Source organism: Octopus bimaculoides, chromosome 1 (assembly GCF_001194135.2).
Source record: "Octopus bimaculoides isolate UCB-OBI-ISO-001 chromosome 1, ASM119413v2, whole genome shotgun sequence".
NCBI classification, from domain to species: domain Eukaryota; kingdom Metazoa; phylum Mollusca; class Cephalopoda; order Octopoda; family Octopodidae; genus Octopus; species Octopus bimaculoides.
In genome coordinates this window covers 104599087-104613009 of record NC_068981.1, presented here as the reverse complement: position 1 = coordinate 104613009, position 13923 = coordinate 104599087, and the positions used below count along the sequence as shown (strand labels likewise).

General features: G+C 34.5%; 1 protein-coding gene across 5 annotated transcripts in view; it reads right to left on the bottom strand.

Moving 5' to 3' along the window:
• Positions 1-13923, bottom strand: part of LOC106880822 (sorting nexin-13) — a 167491-nt gene that overhangs the window by 60425 nt on the left and 93143 nt on the right. For all 5 annotated transcript variants that reach the window (XM_052968756.1, XM_052968768.1, XM_052968749.1 and 2 more), the window contains 4 exons: positions 9456-9571; positions 8456-8557; positions 4792-4880; positions 1606-1689 (listed from right to left, as the gene is read on the bottom strand). In XM_052968756.1, the coding sequence (XP_052824716.1) occupies positions 1606-1689; positions 4792-4880; positions 8456-8557; positions 9456-9571 (391 nt within the window). The remainder of the gene's footprint in view (positions 1-1605; positions 1690-4791; positions 4881-8455; positions 8558-9455; positions 9572-13923) is intronic.

The following is a 13923-nucleotide window of genomic DNA, read 5'->3' as shown; positions in this document are numbered from 1 at the left end:
CACATTTATATATATATATATATATATATATATATATATATATATATATATATACACACACACACACATATATATATTTGATGGGCTTCTTTCAGTTTCATTCAACCAAATCCACTCACAAGGCTTTGTTCAGTAGGGGCTATTGTAGAAGACACTTGCCCAAGGTGCCATGCAGTGGAACTGAACTTGAACTCATGTGCTTAGGAAGCTGGGAAGCAAAATTCTTACCATATAGCCATGCCCACATCTATTTGAATGAAAAAATTTACCTATTACTTTTTTACGACTCATTATCATAATTATGGGCCCATTTATGCTGGTTGATTAAACAACACAACAAATACATTGTGAATGACTCTTTTCAAGGCTAGCATAGGCTAGCATATTATGAATACCAAAATAATATTGGAGATAATCTTCTGGCAAAATGAGTGTGTGACCAGAATTTAATTCATAATTGTGACTATTTTAGTTCACAAACTTTTTATTTTAATACAGCTGAAAAAGCATAAGCATTACAATACCCAACATTACTCCTAAGCTGATATCACTTGTGAAAATTCAGACAACTGTTTATAACAATGGATAAATAAATAGTTGCCCTTCCATAATTTCAATATTTCAAGTACGTGTGTATTTAAAGTAAGACTTATTTTTGTGAGCTTCAATTAATTCACACTTTGGTGATTCTTATTAATCTTTTGTTAACAAAAAGTACTTCAAACTGTGGTGCACTTACACCAATGTTGTTAGCTTGCTATGCTTGATATTCTCTTTCACCCTGGTCCTCTTGATATTTAAGGTGATCTTTACAAGCTCACTTTAGAGTGGGAAAAAATTATTTTCAAAGTGATTACAAACATTCGCTAATTTCCTCTGTTGTCCTACAATAGGTGAAAGTAAGGCTGTATGATTAAAAAGTTTGCTTTGCAGCTACATGATTTCAATTTCAATCCCACTGCATAGCACCTCGAGAAAGTGTCTTCTGTATAACCGAGGGCCAAGTGGAGTCTTGTGAGTAAATTTAACAAACAGATTCTGGAAAGAAACCTTTGTGTATGTATGCATGCAAGTGAGTGTGTGCATGTGCACAGATCTCCTTGTTTTAAGGTCACAAACATCACTATCATACAAATGGTGCTGTTGTATGCTATATTCCATGAAAAAGAAGTTCAAACTAAGGGAAAATATCACCTTGCTTGGAAACAAGATATGGTTTATGATGGGAGAAGCATCTGACTATAGGAAATCTGCCTCAAATTTCATCTGATTTGTGCAAGTATGGAAAAGTGTATTAAAACAATGACAGTGACAATCGTGTATGTACTCTGCCTTCAGTGCTTTCTTCACATTTTTACATGAATTATCTAACACTAGTATCAATGGAACTATTTTGAATATTAAGCAGATTTTACTTTGAATTGTTAGTATAAATAATTTGAGCATGTAGAACACGATCATTAAATTCAATTATTCTGTGGGAAAATAAAAGGTCTATGTTGAAGGGCTTATGCTATACAGTAACTGTGTCAACACCATTAAATTAACAGCTGCTACAAAATGGAAGATAATCTAGTTTATGAAGTTGAATAAGTGACTACTTACCAGCCATGACAGGCTTTGATTAATATAATCTGGGTCAGATAATAAATCTACAGCTGGTATAAATATTTCATTTACTAACACTTCCTGTGAATGAGAAAAGATGCACAAATGAAATCTTTATAAAAGTTGAAATTTGAAAGAAAAAAATCTGCAAGCTCATCTCTCAATATGCCCTTCAATATTATATAAGATAAGGGAGGTTAAAATGATAGAGTCAATAAAATACAGGAATAAAAGCCTTTACACAATATAAACTGCAACTCTCCCTTCCACTTCAACCCATTTTCTTCTAACAATTCAGTTGGAATCATGAATTTCCCCTTTCATCCTACTGCAATTGTTAAGTCCCAGCACCAGGTATCTACTAGATTTATTCAACTGACTATGCCTCTCCTCTACAAACCAGTGGCCTTGTGCCATCTTAAAAAATTAATATTACATACAACTAAAATGTTATAAAACTAAAAGCTCTGAAATGTAAGGCTGATTTTTTTCTCCAGCAGTACATTTATGGTATATTTACAATTTCAAATCATCTGTTATATCATTTTTCTATTCCAGCAAGTGTTGTACATAAGGATACAGGCAATTGTTTTTATGAGTTAGTCAAGGGAAAAAGTGAAGTGCTCCTGAATTTGCAGGCCCTCTACAACTGCTATGATTGAAGGCCCTTCCACAACTGACAACCAACTTGGATAACTATGGGAAAAATGTGGATGTAACAAGGAGTTCATTCTTGAATGCTTGTAACAGAGGCCACTAAAGGCAGTCATGGAGTAAATGGTGTTGCTAAACAGGGCTGCAGTTAAAGCCTAACAACACAATACACTATAATCTATACCCATTCGTAAAAATTGTGTTGCATCCACAGATTGAACTCAATTTCTTTTTATCTATTTGGCTCTCCATTTATGTCACAGACATCACTATTAAGGAAATATAACAAGTCGTTACCAAACAAAATGAAAGTTTGTTACAATCAAGTGAAATATAATATCCTCACACCTTTACGAAACAACTTTTCAATCAAATGACTCAACTGACACACACCTTTGTTACTAAACAATATGCCAGCAGAGAAAAGTTTGAAAACACACCTTCAAATAGCTAATGTGAAAATAGAAACAAAGTCAGGCATTCATAGAAAGAGAGGTTTTCAACAGAAACAAATTAACAAATTTGAATTTGTAAGTCAAAGTAAAAACACATAACTGAGAGATGAGAGAAATTAAAGTACCTGGCTTTGGTTGGACACCTTCAGATGCAAGCTATCAACAGCCAGTCAAAAATACTTTGGCAGATTACTGAGATGTTATAACACTAAGTTACATGAGAACCATTAAAAAGACAAACATTTTCTAAGTGACAGCTTTCAATATGTCACATTTTCAATATAGAACAACTCTAATTTAAGTATGGACTTTCTCAATTTGTATGAATTTATATTTCCAAGACATCTTATGACACTTAACTTGAAAACTTAAGTCTCCATTGGAAACACATAATTGAATACAGTAAAAAAGTTAGCATACCTTCTGTAATATTGTGGTTGGATTACATTCTTAGAAGCACTACTAATTACCAGTAAGATAATTATAACCATTAGTGTTTTTAAATGTAGTTTTACAACATTTAAACTTCACAGCAGAAGTGCTAATGCTGCTACTCCTGATAAAGAAGATTGTCCGGCAAGAGACCTGTGCCAGTGCCATGTTAAAAGCACCCAGCACAGACTGTTAAGTAGTTGGAATTAAGAAAGGCATCTTGTCATAGAAACCAAGCCAAATCAGACTGGAACCTAGTGTAGCTCTCCTGCTTGCCAGCTCTGATCAAACAGTCCAACCCATGCCAGCATGGAAAACGGACATTAAAGGATCATGATGATATTTCATATCATATTTTGGGATCGCTCACTACATTGCAACAACATAAATCTTCTCACCAACCACAAAACTGTCATACATACATTTTGATTTTATATCATTTCACCTAAGAGGCCCAGTGAGATCTAATCTAAAAATACTTGTTCAGGACTCTTCTTGCTCTCTTTCTTTAGTTTCTTCCTCTCTGAACTCATGATACATTTCCATCAAGTATTTATATCATACGTCTGTATGAACGTAGATGTCACTCAAATCATACACCAAGCAAAGCTTTTAAAATCTACTTTCTTGGATATCTTTCACACAGATTTTTATATTAACATGGCCCATCTTTAGATCCAGTAAATAAGACTAGGTATCTTCTCAATTAGGAAATAACTTGAAAACAACTTCACATTTCCAGCAGTAATGACAATGTTGATTGGTGAAAAGCAGGAGGAAATGATTTTCATCAACAAGAAGAAATGATAACCACAATTTTGAAACCTTAATACCAGCAGTATGAACAATTTATAGAAATATCACTCTCTTGAGATTGATAAATGGAATAAAAACAAAACCAATGGCACTATTCTTCATTCATTTACAACATTCAAAAAGTGAAACTTCTCTAAAAACAAGCCCACTGAGTTTGGGAGTGAATAAAAGGTACAAGGTGACTGAAAACAATTTTGTATTTTAAATTAACAGTTAATACTTTCCTAATCCACCTATAGCTTCTGTATCTAACTGATATCCACCTATAGCTTCTGTATTTAACTGATTAACCCATAAAGTGCTGGGATTTGCACTTATATAGCATGGACGCTGAGTACATTTTATGAAAATGAGACTACCATGCACACATAAAAAACAAAAAAATAGTTACAATATCTTCTTAGTATATAATAATGGCAAGTCTTACATCATCTGAAAAGTTATTAGTTGAACTATTAGTCCTTTTGCATTCTATTTGAATTACAAGGTTTTAGTGCAGGATTGCATTAACTAAAAGGACACCATTCATCGTTGGTGGCAAAATGTTCTTGAGCTCTATCTTAAAAACAAACTAAAATAGGAATGATCTTTAATACTAACATTGCATAAAGAAAATTAAATAATCCTAGTTAATGTCTACTTCAGATCTAAAATTTTTTGCAGGGCATACAAATTTATAACATTATCATAAAACAGAAAAATTTGAGGAAAAGATAAAATCAGAAAATAGGAAATAGAGATAAATTGAAAGTAGAGAGAAAATGAAGTTCATAACAAAAATTAAAAAATTAAAAATAATACTGAAACTACTTTCAAACTTACTTACTCTAATAATATATCTAAATGATTTATTTTGAAAATCTTCTTTTGGTAAAAGTAAATATAATAAAACTTCAGAAAGGTTTCTTAAATATCCTGGAAGTAAAATTAAAAGAGTTCATATTAGTGTAACATCCCAATTATTTAATTCAGAAATAGATAATATAACATAATATATACAGAAAAAAACAACAAATGATGATCACAACAGTGACTATGATGGTCGTGGATGTGACGATGAGGAAAGTGGCAGAGTTTTGTTTGAGATTTCTAATTCAGCATAGGCTGGAATGGTGCACAATAGAGCATCTTTCAATATTTTAATCCATCAAAAGCATCAAGCTGGAAGAATCATTACTGCCCTTGCAAAAATGCTTAGAAACATTTCTCTAAATTGTATATTGTTAAGTTCAAATGCTGCTTGGGTCAACTTTGCCTTTCATCCTTTTGGGGTCAATAAAATAAGTACCAGTTGACACTGGGCTTGATGTAACCGACTTACCCTATGCTCCGAAATTGCTGGCTTTGTGCCAAAATTTGAAACCAATATTTTAATCCATCTCTATTGGTTTGAGCAGAAGTATATTATTTTTTGTTTTAGAACTATGACTGCAGGTATGGCTGTTTGGTAAGAAGTTTATTTCACATCTAAATGGTTCCAGGATCAATCGTACAGTGTAGTACTGGGCAAGTGTCTTCTAATATAGCTCCAGGCCAACCAAAGCCTTGTGAGTAGATTTGACAGGCAGAAACTGAAAAAGGCCTGTTGTATTGTGTATGTGGGGAGGCACAATGGCCCAGTGGTTAGGGCAGCGGACTCGCGGTTGTAGGATCGCAGTTTCGATTCCCAGACTGGGCATTGTGAGTGTTTATTGAGTGAAAACACCTAAAGCTCCACAAAGCTCCAGCAGGTAGTGGTGGCAAACCCTGCTGTACTCTTTCAGTCACTTACATGTTAATTTCACAAGCAGGCTGTTCTGTTGTTTGGATCAACTGGAACCCTTGTCCCCGTAACCGATGGAATGCTACATTGTTGTGTATATATGTATGTATACGTGTGTGCATGTTACTACCTCCTTACTTTGACATCACAAAATAGTTGCAAACGAGTGTCATCATGATGCATGTAGTGTCCTTTGTTTCTAATCTTCTGAAAAAATATGTCTGGTTGTGTGGAAATATTACCTTACTAGGAAACAGATGAAGGTTAGCGATATGAAGGGCATCAGTCTATAGAAAATCTACCTCAACAAATTCTGTCCAACCTGCACAAGCATGAAAAAAAGACATTAAAATGATGACGGTAATGACATTCTCTCTTCTTCTATTACACACACACACACACACACACACTCTCTCTCTCTCTCTCTCTCTCTCTCTATTTCCTTCTTTCTGATGCTGGTAAACAGACCATGACATACAGAAAAGTTCTTTAGTCTTGCTATGTGAGGAGGTGAGGGGAGGACAAGATAATCTCTCTAGTGCAGATGTGACAATAAAATGTACCTAATACACAGTATAAAGCAGTTGGTGACAGAAAGAACATCCTGCTATAGAAACCATAAAAAAAAATAGAACATATGAGCAAGCAGTGCTCTCTAACTCTCTATGAGACCAGTAATTCTAAATAAGAACTGTTTCAGTCTTTGACAGTATATCCAACCCATGCCAGTATCTTCATTGTAAACCAGCACAAGAAAAGCTGTGAGGTTCAGTTAAGAGCTTTCTTCCACTTCTCTCTCCAACTCCATATATAGGTTATACTTTGCATGACCATACCACCTTCACTATAACCTCTGATTTCTTGTATTGATACAAAAAAATTACAAATTTATAGAACAATAGTGAAGGTGCATTGCACAGTGGTTAAAGCATCAGGTTCACAATCATGTGATAGTGAGTTCGATTCCAGGACCAGGCTGTGTGTTGTGCTCTTGAGCAAAACACTTTATTTCACATTACTCTAGTTCATTCAGCTATAGAAATGAGTTGCAACATCACTGGTGCCAAACTGAATCAGCCTTTGCTTTTCCCTTGGATAACAGTGGTGTGAAGAGGAGAGGTTGGTATGCATAAACAACATTGCCCAGACTTGTGCCTCAGAGGGGAACTTTCTAGGAGCAATCCCATGGTCGTTCATAACTAAAGGGACTCTTTATTGTTTGACTGAATAGCCTAGTAAATGCCTAGTTGGTAGGTGAGTAAAGCACAGCAACATTTGAACTATATTACAAGACAGGCATTTAACTCAAAACTATATTAGTTATCTCTCATGACACTGACAACATCATTATTTCTTATATAAACATATTGCATATTTTCTGTACATGGGAATAAAGAATAGAAAAGTAAACAGAGAAAACAAAAGAAAAAATGAAAATATTGCAGCTGTAGTTGTCTCTTAAGCTGCCTAGGTAAACCCAGAACAAACAAACCTGTGATCAAATATATTCAATCCTACAATAATCCCCTCTTCATTTCAGACAGTGTATCCAATGTACCCTATTTTTTTTATTAAGGATCTGAAGAAAATTTAGCTACTATTTCTTGTATTCTGAGCAACCATGTAGAGGTGTCCACTCAGGATAGAGAGCATAGAACATGAACAATCCTTCAAAAATTCTTGCAGCTTATTCATCAAGTTGAGGGAAAGTCTTTTTAGAGGCTAAAGATATAACTTGAACGCATTTCAAAATAGATAAGGTGGATGGAAATGTTATTTTTGCATAGTATATTGATTTATGAAAAGTATATTTATTGTGATTCTCATTTCTTGAGATATAATTGAAATAATTTCTTGAGGTATAATTGAAAATACAGTAGAGTTTTTACAATGCGGTAGTCAATAATGGAAAAGTGGTAGTAAATAATGGAAAAGATTATTAATAATATACAAGATGTCCCAAAAGTCACTGATGGGTTTCAATTTTAAATAACTTCCATAACTTTACAAATAAATGCATGATAGTTTGATACAATGCAAAGGACATAACGGAAATTAATATGCATGATTCAAATTTTGCAAAACCACTACATCACATAAGAAAAATGACATAGCTTAAATGGCAGCCAATTTTGGCTTTGCACGCCTGTGCTCTTTCCAAAACTTGCACCATAACACCCTCAAGAGTTTCAGACCCCACTTCTCTGATTTTTCTATTGATGTTCTCCTTCAGTTGCACCAAGGTCTCCGGTTTGTTAGCATAAACCCTCTCTTTCAGGAATCCCCACAAGAAAAAATCTGGGCTAGTCAAGTCTGGGGAACATGAAGGCCAGTCAAAATAGACCTCACACATGGTTCCAGCAAGATGGGGCAACTGTTCATACCGCAAAAAAAACAATGCAGTTGCTACGGCAGTGCTTTGGAAAGAGAATACTCTTCTGCTATGGCAATGTCAACTGGCCTTCACGTTCAGCAGATCTGACTAGCCCAGAACTAAACAATAACAAAACTTTAATGAGTTTCATACCTGTTTACTCTGAGTTCAAATCCTGGAATAGCTACTTTTACATTTCATCCCTCCAAAAGGAGTGACATTCAAAATAATGTGTATCAGTAATATACTAAGATATAGGTGCTCTTTCAACTGACTGGACAAAATCACACAATATTTGTAGAGAAACATTTTCAGCAAAAATTCAAAGAAGAAACAGAAAAGTAAAATACTCACGGTGCTCATGCTCAGTTGATGTAATAGTTGTATCTCGACACATTTTTTCCATCTCCACTTCTAGGTCAAAAAATATGCTTTCTATATCGGGATTAACATTATCTACAACAACAAAACTCACAATTGTTATATAGAAAAAGAATTTGAAAGAACACAAGAACAATACAGATTATTCCCTGACAACAAATTCAAATATTGACTAACTTTATTTTGATTTTTTCTGGTTTAGTCAGAGGAAGAAGGGCACAGTCTGTAACCTTTGCATGGCCTCTGAAACTGGTGGGGTGAGGAAGGGGAGAATAAGACACAATTTACTAGTTATAACTGATGAGCTTTTTCAGTTTTCTATTACCAAATTTTACTCACAAGGCATCAATTTGATGCTTTAGATAAAAGACAATGTGTAATGTAGTGGGATCAAACCCAGAACCGTGGTATTATTAAATGAACTTCTTCATCACATATCTGTACTTGCACCCACAAAGGAACATGTGCATGCCTATGTGATTACAATGTTGAGCAGGGAATACTCTTCCAAGAAAATGTGCTTCTGAGTTCGCAATATTAACATTCATTGATATTATAATTTAAGATGTGGTGAACAAAAGAAAATAATAGAACCCAATTCCCTTGGAAACTATACAACTGATTATATAAATACAGGTAACATTATGTATAAGTGTAAGAGTAGTTTCATTTACACTCATCTGAAGCCTTCAGCAGTTTCTGGCCATTTACAAAGAGATCTGCATATTAAATAAATTAATATATAACGGCACAATAGCTGTGTAGGTAGTAGACTATTGACAGCATGTAAGTTGCAGGTAGGTATGACAGCATGGTCCTAACTGCAAACTTACAACAGCAATTGTAGCACATTTCTGAGCAAGACAACTTTACTTGCCTCACAACAGAAAAGGCAGTTAATGTTTTAATAAGATATAAGTGTATGCATGTCTATTTATACATATAAAAATAAAATTATGGGATGAGAACTTACCATCTTTAAGGAGGCTTTTAAATTTTTCATTTGCCCTCCTATATAACCGAATATGAGAAGCGAAATCGTCAACCAACTTTTGGGTGAAATATGGCATCCATTCAACTTCTTTTGATCTTCAAAGCAAACAAACATTTAACATTATATAAGATTTAAATACAGTTAATAATAGAATATTAATTATATCTCAAATTTAAAGTATTTTCTGCTTTAGGTTTTATTCTTTTATCATGATCAACTGATTTTCATATGGGTAGACATTAATGAGGATTATTCTCAGCAATAGCATTCTTATACAAGTTCATTATACTGACTTGCTCATAAATCCTTTTAAATTACGCCTTATTTTAGAAACTTCAGAATAACATTAGAGAAGAATCACAATAAGTATTTGAAAATACAGGTTTGAAAGTAGAAACCTAATGGTTACACACACACCAAAAAAAAGAAAGCCATGTCTACCCCAGGTAGTATGTATCTATCTCATACAATGTCATCCTGAACCAATCTTTTCCACCAAAATGACCAGCTCATAAAACTTTTGTATACATGTATTCTCTATTCTCATTATGCCACATAATCTTTTTCCTCTCATCATTTATCTTCTCTGGTCTCTTCAAAGCCTTCTCTTTAGCAAATAACTGCTGCATCTAATATTGTGATGTAGTTACAGTTATTTACAACCATTTTGTTCATTATATTCCAATTATATATTCAACAGATTGAAATATACTCAACATTTAGTGAAAGTAAAACACCATCTTGACATTTGAGAAGCACAATTCATGACCACAGTCTGAAGCAGTTAGCAATTACAAAATGACATGTCTATAAAAGAGCAATAGAAATTTCTAACATTGGCAAGGCCACAAATCTAGGCGGATGCATTGGCCTATTAACTTGGTTTCAGTATATGAATGATACTTTACTTTATTGACCCTGAAAGGGTGAAAGGCAAAGTTGCTCTAGGTACAATTTCAAGTCAGAAGTTAAAGAGTCTACACAAATACCAAATGGCATTTTGTTTGATGTTCAAATAAGAGAGCAATATGTCTATGAAACCAGGCATTTCCTGGGACTGCAGAAGAAAGATCTTTGCAGAGTTTCAGTATAATTTTGTTTCTCCAATCCATTTTATAAAATAGGCAGGGAAGCAGAATGGACAGGAAGAATGAAAAGTGAAATATGATGATAGCACTATTCTCCTGGTATACTAAATTATTATTATTATTATTATGGATAAGCTCCAACCTGGGCTGCAGCAACAAAATCTACCTGCAGCACTTCTTGGTTCAACTCCACCACCTTGAGGTCATGGATACATTCTAGGCCAGTGTCTGTGATTAAGCAGTCAATGTAAGTGTGACAACGTTTTCCTCTTCTTACATCACCATGAAGTGGATTCCACAAGACTAATTTGAATGTTTCCAGTCCAGGATGGTTCACGCAGTGACTAGATAGTTACAACTGTCTTTGCCTGATCTTCTCACTAACTTTCGGCAGGTCTCCATAAAGGCATTCGTTTGTCATATGTTGCTGTCATTTCACATGTAGGGCCATTCATAGCATCCTTGTATAGCAGCCATCTAGCCCGTTTGATAATTTCACTGCCATACAATAGCACTAATTAGACAGTTGCAATGAACAGCTTCATTTTCATTTGCTGGGGCAATTTGGGGTTTCAGACCTTCTTTAATTTGTGGCATGCTGCTCATGCTTGTGCCTTCCTGATTTTGATGTCTGCTTCTGAACTGCTCACCCACCCACCTAAGTTTGGTATCAACTTCATCATCAATGTCACCTTTGACATCATTAAGGTTAAAGTCCTCAATGCTATGAATGACAGGATAAAAAAAAATGTGGTTGATAAGAAAGAATTAGATATGATCCTACATTTGTGACATATGCATTGAAAGCCTATATAAATACCACAGATATATTTTGAAACTTAGGCACTACAATATGCTATGTAACAATATTTTTAAGTTTTCAGAGCTATGAATTTCATCTTTCATGATTTTCAGCTTTTCAATGTTTAGAAACATTATACAATGACTACGAATTAAGGAAAGTACTTATTTCAAAAATTAAATCATGTTTTATGTTCAGTTACATTTAGACTGACAATTTTTATTATTGTTTAGCTCCAAGTTGGCCCGCATTGTATAGACTATGATGAAAGGCATTCCAGCCATTATCACCATTTTTTTTTTCTTTTAGGCGTAGTGTAGTTTGAACTACAACTTCTATGTCTTTTTCTAAAAAAAAAAGATTAGAGTGTGATTTGAAGACAATTTTACAGCATTTTTATCAGATCAAGTATCTTATAGAATTTAGCCTGTCATTAGGCAATCTTTTACCCAATTATGTTCTAAAGTTAATTTCAGTCATTTATTTAATTAATACCAGTGGGCAATGACACAAAGTATACAATGTTGTCAAAGGAGCATTATATATTTCAAGGAAAAAATGCAGACTACATTGACCTCCCAAGACTGGAATGTTCTATCCAGAGCTCTGAAAAAGTCTAAAAATAATGAAATTAAAATCTTCCCTTTATAACCACAGAACACCTATTTTCTAAAGCAAAATAATTGGCTTTCTTATATTACACAGCCTTCCATTATCCAAAGATCAATCTAAGACAGGGGTGATTAAGCAACAGTTTATCATTGTTAGCGAGCTATCAAAACTGATGCAATTATTGTGAACTTTAAACGCATTACATAAACGTAAAGAACTAACTACAAAAGTACACAAAATCAAGCCAATGAGAGGGGCTTTGACATAAAAGCTCATGCTACTAAAAAAGCAGTCAAATTTCCTTCATATTATTTGACCATCATAAAAAAGAAGACACACAAAAAAAAATATTAGCCTCTTTAAAAAAATAGAAACAAGATGGCCTCAGATGAAATGTCATTAACCCTTTGGCATTTAATCTAGTCATGTTTGGTCCAAATATTCTACCAGTTTTATGCTAAAATTGACCAAATCCAACCTTTCATACATACTCTACAATGTCATTCTAAAAATATACAAATGCACCATTGAAATTTTGAAGCTACAAACTAATGTGTGAATAAATAAGCAATATGTTTGACAAAGAAATTTAAATGCTAAAAGGTTAACATAAACAGGTCTACTTGATCTGGGCTAACCTGCAGCTAAACAAGTACACACAGATATAATACTTAAACTAATTCTTTTATTCTTTTACTTGTTTGTCATTTGACTGTGGCCATGCTGGAACACTGCTTTCAAGGGTTTTAATTGAAGAAATTGACCTCAGGTCTTATTCTTTGTAAGCCTAATCTCTTTCTATCAGTCTCTTTTGCTGAACCGCTAAGTTATGGGGACAGAAACCCACCAACATCAGTTTTCAAGAGATGGTGGTGGGGGAACAAACACAGCACATAAACACACACACACACACACACACACAGATGACAGGCTTCCTTCAGTTTCCTTCTACCAAATTCACTCACAATGCTTTGGTTGGCCCGAGGCTGTAGTAGAAGACACTTGCCCAAAGTGCCATGCAATGGGACTGAACATGGAACTATGTGGTTGGGAAGCAAGCTTCTTATTACACAACCATGCCTACACCTGAGAAAATACAGTGTGCAAACGTGTATGTGTGTGTGTAACTTTAACAAACCATTCAATGTGATTCGTGTTTAACTTGAATTTCTAAAAGCTGACACCTGAAGGAAAAGAATGAGAGAGAAGGGGATGAAGGCTTGAACCAAATATTCAATGCAGGTTTAGGAAGTGAGAAAATAAAGATGATAGGAAGAGATGTGGTGAGGGCATCAGATCGGCTTTTTAGTAGTGCAATATACTGATACTGATTACAAGTTCAGAGAAACAGAAACGACAGAGAGAAAAAAAACAAAGCAAAACAGTGGGCTAATTGTTAGTGTATTGGTAAGTGAAAACTTGCCAGCATATTAGATGATTTCTTCATTAGTTTTATGTAAACTGAATGTGAGCATGTGTCAGTTTTGTTCCACAAATGTTAGTAGTACTTTAATATGAATAGTAATTGTGCTTTGAAGAGAAAGAACAAGCAGCTGTTCAGTGTTGAATTAATTTCTGGCCTTAAGAGGTCCTACGAGATAGAGTTTTGATAATAGTTATTGATGTATAATTTGCTATGAAAATTCTGGTTTAACACAGAATACAACATGCACTTTTACTCTTAAAAAAAATAAGTCCTTAAATGAACCCCTTATATATCATCATCATCATCGTTTAACGTCCGCTTTCCATGCTAGCATGGGTTGGACGATTTGACTGAGGACTGGTGAAACCGGATGGCAACACCAGGCTCCAGTCTGATTTGGCAGAGTTTCTACAGCTGGATGCCCTTCCTAACGCCAACCACTCAGAGAGTGTAGTGGGTGCTTTTACGTGTCACCCGCACGAAAACGGCCACGCTCGAAATGGTGTCTTTTATGTGCCA